The sequence below is a fragment of the Bufo bufo genome, chromosome 1 (assembly GCF_905171765.1).
Source record: "Bufo bufo chromosome 1, aBufBuf1.1, whole genome shotgun sequence".
Lineage (NCBI taxonomy): Eukaryota > Metazoa > Chordata > Amphibia > Anura > Bufonidae > Bufo > Bufo bufo.
In genome coordinates this window covers 472,116,167-472,133,110 of record NC_053389.1, presented here as the reverse complement: position 1 = coordinate 472,133,110, position 16,944 = coordinate 472,116,167, and the positions used below count along the sequence as shown (strand labels likewise).

Here is a 16,944-nt window from a genome sequence, read left to right as displayed (position 1 = left end):
TTAATTGTGCTGATCACGGCCCCCTGTAAGAGATCGGATGCTGCTAGGCAGCAGGGGGCAGTCATGTACACAGTTTGTAGTATATTCTAACTAGAAGCGTCCCCATCACCATGGGAACGCCTCTGTGTTAGAATATACTGTCGGAAATGAGGTTTCACGATCTAACTCATATCCGACAGTATATTCTAACATAGAGGCGTTCCCATGGTGATGGGGACGCTTCAAGTTAAAATATACCATCGGATTGGAGAAAACTCCGATCTGATGGTATAAAAGGGACTCCGGACTTTACATTGAAAGTCAATGGGGACGGATCCGTTTGAAATGGCACCATATTGTGTCAACGTCAAACGGATCCGTCCCCATTGACTTGCATTGTAATTCAGGACGGATCCGTTTGGCTCCGCACGGCCAGGCGGACACCAAAATGACTTTTTTTTCATGTCCGTGGATCCGCCAAAAATCAAGGAAGACCCACGGACGAAAAAACGGTCACGGATCACGGACCTACGGACCCTGTTTTTGCGGACCGTGAAAAAAAACGTTCGTGTGCATGAGGCCTAAAGGGAACCTGTCACCAGGATTTTGTGTATAGAGCTGAGGACATGGGTTGCTAGATGACCACTAGCACATCCGCAATACCCAGTCCCCATAGCTCTTTGTGCTTTTATTGTGTAAAAAAATGATTTGATACATATGCAAATTAACCTGAGATGAGTCCTGTCCCTCACATCTCACATACAGGACTCATCTCAGGTTAATTTGCATATGTATCAAATCGGGTTTTTTACACAATAAAAGCAGACAGAGCTATGGGGACTGGATATTGCGGATGTGCTAGCGGCCATCTAGCAACCCATGTCCTCGGCTCTATACACAAAATCCCGGTGACAGGTTCCCTTTAACCCCTTAAGGACACATGACGTACCGGTACGGCATGTTTCCCGAGCCCTTAAGGACACATGACGTACCGGTACGTCATGGCTTTAAATCGCAATGCCGGCGCTACGGGGATTAATCGGAACGGGATGCCGGCTGAAATCATTCAGCCGGCATCCTGTAACAACGCCAGGGGGGGGTCATTTGACCCCCCCGTATCGCCGATCGCAGAAAACCGCGTTTCCGGTCCATTCGGGTCTCCGATGAACCGAAAAAAGACTGCGATCGGTGGCGTGATTATACACCACCAATAACAGTCCGAAGATTTGAAGAGGCGGTGCTGGCCCTGGTGCTGATTGCTGCTGTCCAGGGTGCTGATTGGTGCAGGGGAGAGAGGCGCGAGATTCAAACTTCCTGCGCTCCTCTCTCCCCTCCTCTTCCTGTTCTGCACGAGCACCCGGCAGCATCGTCCAGCACCAGCTCCTGAGTCCCCCCTAATTGCCATCCATCACCCTCCTGCACCCATCGCCACCCAGGTAGGTTAGGGTCAGTGAGGGAGAGGCACCTTTAGGCAGGGATAGAAGGGAAAAGTTAGAAGAAAAATAAAATAACATTTATTCTAAACTTTTTTGTTTCAGCTTTCAAACCCCAGACCCCCCCTGCCACTTGCCCCCCCGCATCCCCCTCATTTTTGGCTAGACCCGGTGGCTGGACGCCAGTCAGTGCAGCCGAGATGAGGACATTTTGGGGCCTCGTGCTGCATATGGGTCTAGTGCAAAAACCCAGTGTCAGGCAATACTGGAGTGGAGACATACTCTACCAGACCCCACTGTACAGTACGGCCATGACACGCTCCCGGTTTGAGGCCATCCGGAAATGTCTGCATTATTCCGATAATGCAGCATGTCCCCCCCGAAGTGATCCTGCCTATGACCGGCTGTATAAGATACGGCCGGTCATCGATCACTTTGGGGCCACATTTCAGCAGGCCTACGTACCTGGAAGGGAGGTCGCGGTTGATGAGTCTCTCGTTGCGTTCAAGGGGAGACTCAGTTTCCGCCAATACATTCCCACAAAGCGGGCGAGGTATGGCGTGAAGCTATACAAAATTTGTGAGAGTACCTCAGGGTACACTTACAAATTTCGTGTGTACGAGGGGCGAGATTCCCGGAATCACCCCCCAGAATGTCCCCCCACTCTGGGTGTTATCGGGAAACTCGTGTGGGACCTTATGTACCCACTGCTGGATAAGGGTTACCACTTGTACGTGGACAACTTTTATACCAGCATTCCCTTGTTCAGGTCCCTTGCCGCCAGATCCACGTTCGCTTGTGGGACCGTGCGGAAAAATCAACGCGGCCTCCCTGCCCACCCCCTCCAGGTACCTATCCCCAGGGGTGAGACCCGTGCCCTTACCAGTGGAAGCCTGTTGCTGGTCAGGTATAAGGACAAGAGGGATGTCCTTATGCTGTCCACAATCCACTGTAACAGCACCACCCCCGTCTCTGTGCGAGGTACCGCGGCAACGGTCCTCAAGCCCGATTGTATCGTCGACTACAATCGGTATATGGGAGGAGTTGATCGCTCTGATCAAGTCCTCAAGCCATATAATGCAATGCGCAAAACCCGGGCATGGTACAAATGAGTTGCGGTCTACTTGGTACAGGTTGCCATGTACAACTCTTTTGTACTATCCCGAAGCGCTGGCAGCACAGGGACATTCCTCCAATTCTATGAGGCAGTCCTCAAGGACCTGATCTTTTCGGATCGGGAAAGAGCAGGCCGGAGTACCTCGGGAACTGGAGGCGCCCGGATCGTCCCTGGCCAACACTTTCCAGGTGTGGTCCCCCATACTGGAAAGAAGGGACGAACCCAAAAAAGATGCAGAGTGTGTCACAAGAGGGGGATACGGAAGGACACCACTACTCAATGTGACACTTGCCCCGATCATCCGGGCCTCTGCGTTATCGATTGCTTCAGGGAGTATCGCACTTCCATGGAGTACTAAATTTTTATAATCTCCAACAGTCCACTAGAGAACATAAAAAACTATGTCTCTCAGACTTTGGAGACACAGAAACAATTTTTTTTCCCCAAAAAAATATTAGTTTTAGTGCAGGCATCCTCAAACTGCGGCCCTCCAGATGTTGTAAAACTATAACTCCCAGCATGCCCAGACAACCTACAGCCATCAGCAGGGCATGGTGGGAATTGTAGTTTTACAACATCTGGAGGGCCGCAGTTTTAGGATGCCTGCTTAGTGTCTCCAAAGTCTAAGAGCCATACATATTGGGCATCGTCGCGTCCGTAAAAATCGTCTCTATAAAAAAAACATTTAACCCAACCCCCCCCCCCCCCCGGGTGAAGAGCGTTAACAAAATGTCATATGCCCCCCTAATTAGTGCCAATAAAACCGCCATCTCATCCCGCAAAAAATGAGCCCCTACATTAGATAGTCGCCCAACAAAAAAAAAAAATTTTTGCTCCCAGGCTAATGGAGATACTAAAATAATTTTTTGGGGTTCCTAAAATGATAATGTAGTGTAAAATCTAAATAACTTCTAAAATGTAGACATATTAGGTATCGACGCGTTCGTAAGAATCTGCTCTATAAAAATAACATTTTACCAAACCCCTTGGATGAACAGCGTTAAAAATATAAAATAAAAACGGTGCCAAAACACCAATTTTGGGGCAAAATTTCCATTTGAGTCCTTTTTTTCCGGTAATAAAGCAAGGGTTAACAGCCAAACAAAACTTAATATTTATGGCCCTGATTCTGTAGTTTGCAGAAACACCCCATATGTGGTCGTAAATGGCTATATAGCCACACGGCAGGGCGTAGAACAAAGTGAACTCCATATGGTTTCTGGAAGGCAGATTTTGATGGACAGTTTTTTTGGACACCATGTCCCATTAGAAGCCCCCCCCTGATGTAGCCTAGACTAGAAACTCCAAAAAAGTGACCCATCTAAGAAACTACACCCCTCAAGGTATTCAAAAGTTACTTTACAAACTTTGTTAACCCTTTAGGTGTTCCACAAAACTAAATAGCGAATGTAGAAAAATTTTTGAATTTTATTTTTTTGTTACCTTGCCTCAAAAAAGTGTAATATAGAGCAACCAAAAATCATATTTACCCCTAAAATAGTCCCAAAACAACAACCACCTTATCCCGTAGTTTCCTAGATGGGGTCACTTTTATGGAGTTTCTACTCTAGGGGTGCATCAGGGGGCTTGAAAGGATACATTGTCTAAATAAACCAGTCCAGCAAAATCTGCCTTCCAAAAACCATATGGCGTTCCCCTTCTTCTATGTCCTGCCGTTTAGCCAAATAGTAGTTTACGACCACATTTGGGGTGTTTCTGCAAACTACAGAATCAGGGCAACCCATTTTTTTCAGTAATAAAGTAAGGGTTAAAATGGAAAATTTTCCAAAAAATAGAAAATTTCTAAATTGTTTCTCCATCTGCCATTAACTCTTGTGGAACACCTAAAGGGTTAACAAAGTTTGTAAACCCAGTTTTGAATACCTTGAGGGGTGTACTTTCTTAGATGGAGTCACTTTTTTGAAATTTCTATTCTAGGGGTGCAACAGGGGGCTTCAAATGGGACATGGTATAAACAAAACCAGTCCTGCAAAATCTGCCTTCCAAAACCCATATGGCGTTCCCCTCTTTCTACGTGCTCCCGTTTGGCCAAACAGTAGTTTACGACCACATATGGGGTGTTTTTCAAACTACAGAATCAGGGCAACCCATATTGAGTTTTGTTTGGCTGTTAACCCTTACTTTATTGCTGGAAAAAATGGGTTAAAATGGAAAATTTTCCAAAAAATAGAAATTTCTAAATTGTTTCTCCATCTGCCATTAACTCTTGTGGAACACCTAAAGGGTTAACAAAGTTTGTAAACCCAGTTTTGAATACCTTGAGGGGTGTACTTTCTTAGATGGAGTCACTTTTTTGAAATTTCTATTCTAGGGGTGCAACAGGGGGCTTCAAATGGGACATGGTATAAACAAAACCAGTCCTGCAAAATCTGCCTTCCAAAACCCATATGGCGTTCCCCTCTTTCTATGTCCTCCCGTTTGGCCAAACAGTAGTTTACGACCACATATGGGGTGTTTTTGCAAACTACAGAATCAGGGAAACCCATATTGAGTTTTATTTGGCTGTTAACCCTTACTTTATTGCTGGAAAAAAATGGGTTAAAATTAAAAAAAATTCCAAAAAATAGAAATTTCTAAATTGTTTCTCCATCTGCCATTAACTCTTGTGGAACACCTAAAGGGTTAACAAAGTTTGTAAACCCAGTTTTGAATACCTTGAGGGGTGTACTTTTTTAGATGGAGTCACTTTTTTGGAATTTCTATTCTAGGGGTTCCACGTGGGGGCTTGAAATGGGACATGGTATAAACAAAACCAGACCTGCAAAATCTGCCTTGCAAAACCCATATGGTGTTCCCCTCCTTATATGTCCTCCCGTTTGGCCAAACAGTAGTTTACGTCCACATATGGGGTGTTTCTGCAAACTACAGAATCAGGGCAACCCATTTTGAGTTTTGTTTGGCAGTTAACCCTTGTTTTTTTCCTGGAAAAAATTGATTATATTGGAAAATTTTCCAAAAAATCTAAATTCTTAAAATTTATGTCCATTTGCCATGAAGTCTTGTGGAAGACCTAAAGGGTTAACAAAGTTTGTAAAAACTGTTTTGAATACCTTGAGGGGTGTAGTTTCTAGAATGGGGTCATTTTTGGGTGGTTTCTATTATGTAAGCCTCACAAAGTGACTTCAAACCTGAACTGGTCCATAAAAAGTGGGATTTTGAAGATTTCTGAAAAATTTCTAAATTTGCTTCTAAACTTCTAAGCCTTGTAACATCCCCAAAAAATAAAATATCATTCCCAAAATGCTACAAACATGAAGTAGACATATGGGGAATGTAAAGTCATCACAATTTTTGGGGGTATTACTATGTATTACAGAAGTAGAGAAACTGAAACTTTGAAATTTGCTAATTTTTCCACATTTTTGGTAAATATGGTATTTTTTTATGCAAAAAAATTTACTTTTTTGACCCAATTTTAGCAGAGTCATGAAGTACAATATGTGACGAAAAAACAATCTCAGAACGGCCTGGGTAAGTCAAAGCGTTTTAAAGTTATCAGCACTTAAAGTGACACTGGTCAGATTTGCAAAAAATGGCCTGGTCCCTAAAGAGGACCTTTCACCTGTATAAACGATGTTAACTGAGTATGCTGCCATATAGAGCGGCGCCCGGGGATCTCACTGCACTTACTATTATCCCCGGGCGCCGCTCCGTTCTCCCGTTCTAGGCTCCGGTACCTTTGCTTCTTAACCACCTCAGCCCCCAGTGCTTAAACACCCTGAAAGACCAGGCCACTTTTTACACTTCTGACCTACACTACTTTCACCGTTTATTGCTCGGTCATGCAACTTACCACCCAAATGAATTTTACCTCCTTTTCTTCTCACTAATAGAGCTTTCATTTGGTGGTATTTCTTTGCTGCTGACATTTTTACTTTTTTTGTTATTAATCGAAATTTAACGATTTTTTTGCAAAAAAATGACATTTTTCACTTTCAGGTGTAAAATTTTGCAAAAAAAACGACATCCATATAGAAATTTTGCTCTAAATTTATAGTTCTACATGTCTTTGATAAAAAAAAAATGTTTGGGTAAAAAAAAAAAATGGTTTGGGTAAAAGTTATAGCGTTTACAAACTATGGTACAAAAATGTGAATTTCCGCTTTTTGAAGCAGCTCTGACTTTCTGAGCACCTGTCATGTTTCCTGAGGTTCTACAATGCCCAGACAGTACAAACACCCCACAAATGACCCCATTTCTGAAAGTAGACACCCTAAGGTATTCACTGATGGGCATAGTGAGTTCATAGAACTTTTTATTTTTTGTCACAAGTTAGCGGAAAATGATGATTTTTTATTTTTTTTTTTCTTACAAAGTCTCATATTCCACTAACTTGTGACAAAAAATAAAAAGTTCTATGAACTCACTATGCCCATCAGCGAATACCTTGGGGTCTCTTCTTTCCAAAATGGGGTCACTTGTGGGGTAGTTATACTGCCCTGGCATTCTAGGGGCCCAAATGTGTGGTAAGGAGTTTGAAATCAAATTCTGTAAAAATTGACCTGTGAAATCCGAAAGGTGCTCTTTGGAATATGGGCCCCTTTGCCCACCTAGGCTGCAAAAAAGTGTCACACATCTGGTATCTCCGTACTCAGGAGAAGGTGGGGAATGTGTTTTGGGGTGTCATTTTATATATACCCATGCTGGGTGAGAGAAATATCTTGGCAAAAGACAACTTTTCCCATTTTTTTATACAAAGTTGGCATTTGACCAAGATATTTATCTCACCCAGCATGGGTATATGTAAAAAGACACCCCAAAACACATTCCTCAACCTCTCCTGAGTACGGAGATACCAGATGTGTGACACTTTTTTGCAGCCTAGGTGGGCAAAGGGGCCCATATTCCAAAGAGCACCTTTCGGATTTCACAGGTCAATTTTTACAGAATTTGATTTCAAACTCCTTACCACACATTTGGGCCCCTAGAATGCCAGGGCAGTATAACTACCCCACAAGTGACCCCATTTTGGAAAGAAGAGACCCCAAGGTATTCGCTGATGGGCATAGTGAGTTCATGGAAGTTTTTATTTTTTGTCACAAGTTAGTGGAATATGAGACTTTGTATGAAAAAAAAAAAAAAAAAAAAATCATCATTTTCCACTAACTTGTGACAAAAAATAAAAAATTCTAGGAACTCGCCATGCCCCTCACGGAATACCTTGGGGTGTCTTCTTTCCAAAATGGGGTCACTTGTGGGGTAGTTATACTGCCCTGGCATTCTAGGGGCCCAAATGTGTGGTAAGGAGTTTGAAATCAAATTCTGTAAAAATTGACCTGTGAAATCCGAAAGGTGCTCTTTGGAATATGGGCCCCTTTGCCCACCTAGGCTGCAAAAAAGTGTCACACATCTGGTATCTCCGTACTCAGGAGAAGGTGGGGAATGTGTTTTGGGGTGTCATTTTATATATACCCATGCTGGGTGAGAGAAATATCTTGGCAAAAGACAACTTTTCCCATTTTTTTATACAAAGTTGGCATTTGACCAAGATATTTATCTCACCCAGCATGGGTATATGTAAAAAGACACCCCAAAACACATTCCTCAACTTCTCCTGAGTACGGAGATACCAGATGTGTGACACTTTTTTGCAGCCTAGGTGGGCAAAGGGGCCCACATTCCAAAGAGCACCTTTCGGATTTCACAGGTCATTTTTTACTGAATTTGATTTCAAACTCCTTACCACACATTTGGGCCCCTAGAATGCCAGGGCAGTATAACTACCCCACAAGTGACCCCATTTTGGAAAGAAGAGACCCCAAGGTATTCGCTGATGGGCATAGTGAGTTCATGGAAGTTTTTATTTTTTGTCACAAGTTAGTGGAATATGAGACTTTGTATGAAAAAAAAAAAAAAAAAAAAATCATCATTTTCCACTAACTTGTGACTAAAAATTAAAAATTCTAGGAACTTGCCATGCCCCTCACGGAATACCTTGGGGTGTCTTCTTTCCAAAATGGGGTCACTTGTGGGGTAGTTATACTGCCCTGGCATTTTACAGGGGCCCTAATGTGTGGTAAGTAGGTAAATGACCTGTGAAATCCGAAAGGTGCTCTTTGGAATGTGGGCCCCTTTGCCCACCTAGGCTGCAAAAAAGTGTCACACATCTGGTATCTCCGTACTCAGGAGAAGGTGGGGAATGTGTTTTGGGGTGTCATTTTACATATACCCATGCTGGGTGAGAGAAATATCTTGGCAAAGACAACTTTTCCCATTTTTTTTATACAAAGTTTGCATTTGACCAAGATATTTATCTCACCCAGCATGGGTATATGTAAAAAGACACCCCAAAACACATTCCTCAACTTCTCCTGAGTACGGAGATACCAGATGTGTGACACTTTTTTGCAGCCTAGGTGGGCAAAGGGGCCCAAATTCCTTTTAGCAGGGCATTTTTAGACATTTGGATACCAGACTTCTTCTCACGCTTTGGGGCCCCTAAAATGCCAGGGCAGTATAAATACCCCACATGTGACCCCATTTTGGAAAGAAGACACCCCAAGGTATTCAATGAGGGGCATGGCGAGTTCATTGAAAAAAAAAAATTTTGGCACAAGTTAGCGGAAATTGATTTTTTTGATTTTGTTCTCACAAAGTCTCCCTTTCCGCTAACTTGGGACAAAAATTTCAATCTTTCATGGACTCAATATGCCCCTCAGCGAATACCTTGGGGTGTCTTCTTTCCAAAATGGTGTTATTTGTGGGGTGTTTGTACTGCCCTGGCATTTGAGGGTCTCCGCAATCATTACATGTATGCCCAGCATTAGGAGTTTCTGCTATTCTCCTTATATTGAGCATACGGGTAATGAGATTTTTTTTTTCCGTTCAGCCTCTGGGCTGAAAGAAAAAAATGAACGGCACAGATTTCTTCATTCGCATCGATCAATGTGGATGAAAAAATCTCGGCCAAAAAAAGAAAAAAGGAGGGGAAAGGCGTCTGCCAGGACATAGGAGCTCCGCCCAACATCCATACCCACTTCAGCTCGTATGCCCTGGCAAACCAGATTTCTCCATTCACATCAATCGATGTGGATGAATAAATCATTGCCGGGATTTTTTTTTTTATATATACAAAGTGTTTGCCAAAGTATATGAACACCGCCACCTCCTCAGCTCATATGCCTCGGCAAACATATCTTTTACTGCAGAGGAGAAATCTCGTCTTGCAGCGCCGCATACACCGACTTGCGTGTAATCTGACAGCAGCGCAATGCTTCTGTCCGAATGCACATCAGTGCTGCAGCTGGTCGATCGGATGGTCCACCTGGAAGGTAAAAAAAACAAAACAAAAAAGAAAAAACCAGGCCGCAAAGCAATAACTTTATTAACTTTAGAACAGAACATATTAACTTTTTTAAACTTTTTTAACTTTTTTACTTACCGGTAATTTTTTTTTTGTTTTGTTTTTTTTACCTTTATAGAACAAACCTCTCCTTCCCCATGGGACAATGTGCAAAGCGCAAATCGCCCAAAGATGTGGCGAAGTACGTTATGCACTTTATCCCAGGTGAAAGGAGAGGTTTGCAGCAGCTGTGAGAGAAAGGGCCCTAATAGCCCTGTGTGCCTGTCCTGGTGAGATGTGATCCCTATGCTAGGTGTACCTGTGTGTGGTACTTCCGGAAACACTCTCCTAAGCATAGGGCAGGGTGGTCCGGACAGTCAGGACAGAAATAGCGGGTGTCACGCCTTATTCCACTCCTGCTACAGACACGACATTTTTTTCGGGGTGGCGGTTGGGTTGAGGTACCAGCAACGACACTGGGGAAATGTCGCTCGTGTAGACGGCTAACTACACTGGTGGATGGGGCCACGGAACCTCCTGGGTAAAGGAGGTTCTCGATGATCTCTTCCTGGAATTTGAGGAAGGATCGTGTTCTCCCAGCCTTACTGTAGAGAACAAAACTATTGTAGAGCGCCAATTGAATTAAATATACAGACACCTTCTTATACCAGCGTCTGGTTCTGCGGGAAACTAAATAGGGAGCCAACATCTGGTCATTGAAGTCCACCCCTCCCATGAGCGCATTATAGTCGTGGACTGAGAGGGGCTTTTCAATGACACGGGTTGCCCTTTGAATTTGTATTGTCGTGTCTGCGTGAATGGAGGAGAGCATGTAAACGTCACGCTTGTCTCTCCATTTCACCGCGAGCAGTTCTTCGTTACACAAGGCAGCCCTCTCCCCCCTTGCAAGACGGGTGGTTACAAGCCGTTGGGGGAAGCCCACGCGACTAGTTCGCGCGGTGCCACAGGCGCAAATCCGTTCTAGAAACAAATGCCTAAAGAGGGCCACACTTGTGTAAAAATTGTCCACATAAAGATGGTACCCCTTGCCGAATAAGGGTGACACCAAGTCCCAGACTGTCTTCCCACTGCTCCCCAGGTAGTCAGGGCAACCGACCGGCTCCAGGGTCTGATCTTTTCCCTCATAGATCCGAAATTTGTGGGTATAGCCTGTGGCCCTTTCACAGAGCTTATACAATTTGACCCCATACCGGGCACGCTTGCTTGGGATGTACTGTTTGAAGCCAAGGCGCCCGGTAAAATGTATTAGGGACTCGTCTACGCAGATGTTTTGCTCAGGGGTATACAAATCTGCAAATTTCTGGTTGAAATGGTCTATGAGGGGCCGAATTTTGTGGAGCCGGTCAAAAGCTGGGTGGCCTCTGGGACGGGAGGTGGTGTTGTCGCTAAAGTGCAGGAAACGCAGGATGGCCTCAAATCGTGTCCTGGACATAGCAGCAGAGAACATGGGCATGTGATGAATTGGGTGCGTTGACCAATATGACCGCAATTCATGCTTTTTTGTCAGGCCCATGTTGAGGAGAAGGCCCAGAAAAATTTTAAGTTCGGAAACTTGGACTGGTTTCCACCGGAAAGGCTGGGCATAAAAGCTTCCCGGGTTTGCGGTTATAAATTGTGTGGCATATTGGTTGGTCTCTGCCACGACTAAGTCCAAGAGCTCCGCAGTCAAGAACAGCTCAAAAAATCCCAGGGCCGTACTGATCTGAGCCGTCTCAACCCGAACTCCAGACTGGGCGGTGAAAGGGGGAACTACTGGTGCGGCTGAAGTTGGTGACTGCCAATCAGGGTTTGCCAGCACCTCAGGGATTCTAGGGGCTCTACGGGCCTGTCTGTGCGGTGGCTGCGACGGGGTAACTAGTGCACGTGCCACCGTACCAGCTTCAACTGCCCTTCTGGTGCTCGCTACTTCACCATGTTGTACGGCAGTGCTGGTACTAGGTCCAGGAAGGGCTGCGCTGCTGGTGTATGCCTCACCACGTGATCCGGCAGCGACAGCCCCACTCTGCTGCTCTTGAAGCGGATCCTGCATAACCTGTGGTCTAGCGACACGGGGCCGGGTACGCCTGGTGCTGCCAGGGACCTCAACCTCCTCGTCCGAACTTTGGGTCAGAGAGCCACTGCTTTCTACAGGTTCATATTCTGACCCGCTAGATTCATCAGATGAGGGTTCCCACTCCTCATCCGACTGGGTCAGAATCCTGTAGGCCTCTTCAGAAGAATACCCCCTGTTTGACATTTGGACTACTAAATTTAGGGGTATTCCCTGAGACTACCCAAGAAAAAAAGCAAGCCTGTCTTACAAAGGGGAGGCTAGCGAAGTACCGGAGGCCGCTGCGGTTGATAAAAAATATCAAAACTGATTTTTTTATCGCCGCAGAGCGTGTAAAGTGAATGTGCAGTGATCAAAAAAAAAAATTTTTTTGTCACTGCGGTGGGGCGGGCGTGGGTGAACGCACGTGTGGGCGACCGATCAGGCCTGATCGGGCAAACACTGCGTTTTGGGTGGAGGGCGAACTAAAGTGACACTAATACTATTATAGATCTGACCGTGATCAGTTTTGATCACTTACAGATACTAATAAAAGTACAAATGCTGATTAGCGATACGCTAAACAGCGAATAAAAGTGACTGCGGTGCGGTGGGGTGGGCGCTAACTGACGCTAACTACCTAACCAAGGGGCCTAAACTATCCCTAAAACCTAACAGCCAATACTAGTGAAAAAAAAAAGTGTCAGTTTACACTGATCACTTTTTGTCTTTCACTAAGTGATTGACAGGGGGCGATCAAGGGGTTAATTTGGATGATGAGGGTGATGGATGGTGATCAGGGGCTAAGGGCAGTGTTTGGTGTGTACTCACAGTGATGTCTGCTTCTCTGCTGGATCCAACCGACGAAAAGGACCAGCAGAGAAGCAGAGAAGCCATATAACAGATCATATTTACTAATATGATCTGTTATCTGGCTTGTGATTCGATTTTTTAAAAATCAGCAACCTGCCAGCGACGATCATTGGCTGGCAGGTTGCTGATGAAATACTCCTCTAACTTTTGCCGGCCCGCGATGCGCATGCGCGGGCCGGCTGTGACCGAAATCTCGCGTCTCGCGAGATGACGCGCCGGCGCGTCCAGGAGGAATGAATCAACCACCTCCAGGACGCGTCTGTGCGTACAGCGGTCCGGAGGTGGTTAAGTTATAGTAGGTGGGTCTTCTCTTGTCCTGTGGGCGTCTCCTTCTCCTAGGCTGCAGCGCTGGCTAATCGCAGCGCACAGCTCACAGCCTGGGAGAAAAAAAACTCCCATGCTGTGAGCTGTGCGCCTCGATTGGCCAGCGCTGCAGCCTAGGAGAAGGAGACGCCCACAGGACAAGAGAAGACCCGCCTACTATAACTTAAGAAGCAAAGGTACCGAAGCCTAGAACGGGAGAACGGAGCGGCGACCGGGGATAATAGTAAGTGCAGTGAGATCCCCGGGCGCCGCTCTATATGGCAGCATACTCAGTTAACATCGTTTATACAGGTGAAAGGTCCTCTTTAAGGTGAAATAGGGCTGTGTCCTTAAGGGGTTAAGCATTTTCTTGACATGGACATCCAAACCAAATCTGAAATGAAATCCACTTCGCTTATATCCGGGATTTCATTGTGGATTTTTGTGTGGATAGATTTCACTCATTGTATGGCAATAAATTAAATCTGTAGTGAAAATTTGCGACATTTCTGTAGATAACTGCAGATTTGAAAATGTCTTCCATTTTACCAATACTGACTGTTTAACCCCTTAGATCTCATTATCAACAGTGACCATGGCATCTAACTAAGGGAGGTGGCTTACTCGCTGTCGTGGGAGGGGGGAATAATGGGGTGACAATCACAGGGAGCTGATGGGTTGCTATGGCAGCTGGGGTCTAACCATGCAATCTAAAAAAAACTATGTCAGAATTGCTGGGTTTTTTTTGTTCATCATCTCCTAAAAATACAGAATAAAAAGTGATCAGTATGTCATATGTATCTCAAAATGGTACCAATGAAAAATGCATCGTGGAAAAAAGAAAAAAGCCCTCACACAGCTCCATCCATGGAAAAAAAATGACATTATTTCCAATATATCTGTCCCAAAATGTTGGCACTAAAAAATAAAACTCATTTTGCCAACAGGTCCCTAATCAGCTACATTTGTGGAAAAATAATAAAAACATTATGGTCCTCAGAATTTGGGGGATGAAAAAAAAAAGCCATTAAGGTCAAAACTAGTTGTGGTATTTAGGGTGAGATGTAACAAAACTGGTGCCTCTTAAATTTAGCGCATCTTACGCGAGCGCAACATCTAAGTAATGCCTTATTGACACAGTGGGGGAAATATATCAAGGCTGGTGGATCCATCCGTCAGTCTTGATCTCCCTGTGATGGCGTGAGATGCGCCTGATTTGTTAAGAGGCAGAAGCCTTTTAATAAATCAGGCGCACCTCTGCCCTGTTGTGCGCCAGAAACGGAAGTCTACACCAGCTACAGGCTGGCGTAGACTTCAGCTATAACTTCCGCAAACAGTGGAATCTGCACCTTTTCAGAAAATGGGGGCATATCCTAGCGATATTGCCTGAGATGAGACAACCCCTTTAACCAGCCTAAAGGAGTTGTCCGGTTTCCTACTCCCGGGACCGCTGCGTTCTCTTCAAAAAGCTGACAGGTGGGAGTGCCAGTGCCGATCTGATATTGGTGGCACGCATATCTTGAGGATAGGGCATCAATATCGGAAACCAGACAACCTCTTTAGGCTTGTAAAATGTTTGCTATTTATATAAATAAAAAAAATATTTGTCAAATGCTAATTGTTTTAGTGTGTTAATATATCACCATAATGTTCTTCAGGAAGGGAGGAAACTTATGAAACGTTCTGAGCCTCCACTACAATCAAGGCGGCAAAAAAAAATGGTTGCTGAGAATCTGGCAGCAAAGAAACAGGAAGAATATCAGTATTTCTTTACTTGAATACAATAAACCTTATATTGTCAACCCTCTCTAGACACAGACCACTTTATTCAAACCCCTGGATGTTTTATTGATATAGGGTAAAACTGTAACTGTTGTGCTATTATTTCTTCTAGAAGTTAATCAATGAAGTGCCAGGAGTCTGGAAAAGGGGCATGGCCAGGCACCGGAGGAAGATGGACGCATAATCCCTGCGCTCCCACACCCAGCGACTAATTTAGCCATCAGCCCAGCGCCTATCCCCGCTAATCAGGGCTTACAGCTGCTGTACTGCAACAGCTGACCTGCCAAAACCCGAGATGGGGAAAACCCGCAGAATGCCAGTCGGACTTGAAGCAATTCTTCGAGCCAGAGCGCGGGAAAGATGGCGGCACAGCGTCCTCCTCACTCCGCTATTCGTCGACTCCACCAGACCCAGAGAGCCACCCTTCACCCGCCTCACAGACATCACCGGTGAGTGCGACACCATATAGGTCAGAGCACCGGGTCTTACCAGCTCCCTCTTTGCAAACCTTATAACGCATGAAGGAGAGCGGGGAATGCGCCATGACACCAGGCCTGAAGCGCCTTCACCGCCAAGGTCCGACCTGCATGGCATGGAACAGGGCAAGGGACATTGTGAACGTCCTCATAGCCCACCTGAGACAGAGGAAGCTTCCTCCTCAGATGAAGGGGCAAATACCCATATGATGGACGCATTAACAGCACTACCTGCGTCCCACTCTCCAGTGTCTGAACAAGTTCTTAAACGCATGTTAATTGCACTGAAATCATCCCTCCATGAGGACATTACTACTTTCCTGACGCCCATATCAGCCTTTGTGCAAGCTCTTGATGCTAGTGTTACACATTGAAACGAAAAGGGGGGAATTTGCGGAGTCTCAAAATACAATAACCGACGCCCATAATGACATAGCGGTTGAGCTGGAATGAGTGAAATCTAAACTTGCTGACTTGGAAGACCTCTCCCGGCGCAATAATATAAAGTTGAGGGGCATCCCAGAAACAGTCCCCTCCGTGAGCATTACCTCCTACATACAAAAATTATTCTGGTCTTTATTACCCACTTTATCAGCTCAAGACGTGATTATAGACCGAGCACACAGGGTCCCTAGACCCACTCATCTGGCAGAAACAATCCCCAGGGACACACTAGCTAGAGTGCACTTCTTTCATGTTAAAGAGGCCATACTCTCAGCTGCCCGAAAGATGCCAGTCCTGCCAGACCCTTTTTTCAAACAGTCAAGCTCTACACAGACCTTTCAACTACAACTCTCCGCCAGAGGAAATTGCTGGCTGCCATTACTATCAAGCTGAGACAAAACAACGTTCCTTACCGTTGGGGATACCCAGGGAAGATCCTAATAACTAAAGATGGCAGCAAAATTTGAAAAACTATGGGAACCATGGCTGTCGTTTCGACGTCTGAATAGAAATGTCTAACAGTGTGCCTTTGTATTGTGCAGGTTAGGGTGGGGTGGGATGGGAGGGGTTGGGGGGTTGGGTTGAAATTTGATTATTACACATGGTTTGGTATCCTTTTTGTTATCAGCCTTATGGAAAATATGTCTATGTCATCTTGGTACGTGATATGTTAAAATGTGTATTTACATTGTAAAATGTTCAATAAAAAATGATCTGATTTTAAAAAAAAAGATGGCACTTCACACTCAATCAAAACCTTAGAAGAAGGGAGAAAACGACTACTTTCTTGGAAAATGAATCCAGCATCAATTGAACCAACTCAACCTCGGAGGACCACAGACCGGCAGCGGAACTTAGCTACACCCTATCCACTGGGCTGACTTCACTATCGCTCTGGCAAGATAACTGGGTGCAGAGGAAAGGCGGACACCCTCCTGGTAACACACTGGGACTATACCCCCACACTGCTAATAGCAGCCTAGAGCTGCGTCCTGTATCTACTCCTACACTGGGACTCTTAATTCGGATGATCCCATGTGTTCTGCAGTTTACACAGTTTTTTATGTTTGATTACAGTTGTATGTACCGTCCAAGTGCCCCTATACCAACCAAATGGTGCTGCACTTTATGCCACTTAATGTGAAGGGTCTAAATTGTCCACAGAAAAGAGCTTATCTGTGGAA

The 16,944-nt window shown here is 45.0% G+C and overlaps 1 protein-coding gene across 1 annotated transcript in view; it reads left to right on the top strand.

Moving 5' to 3' along the window:
- The window catches only part of CCDC38 (coiled-coil domain containing 38), an 87,696-nt gene extending 72,860 nt beyond the window's left edge, over positions 1-14,836 (top strand). The window contains exon 11 of the mRNA XM_040413412.1: positions 14,717-14,836. Coding sequence (XP_040269346.1) covers positions 14,717-14,836 — 120 coding nt within the window. The remainder of the gene's footprint in view (positions 1-14,716) is intronic.
- Positions 14,837-16,944: the final 2,108 nt, after the last annotated feature.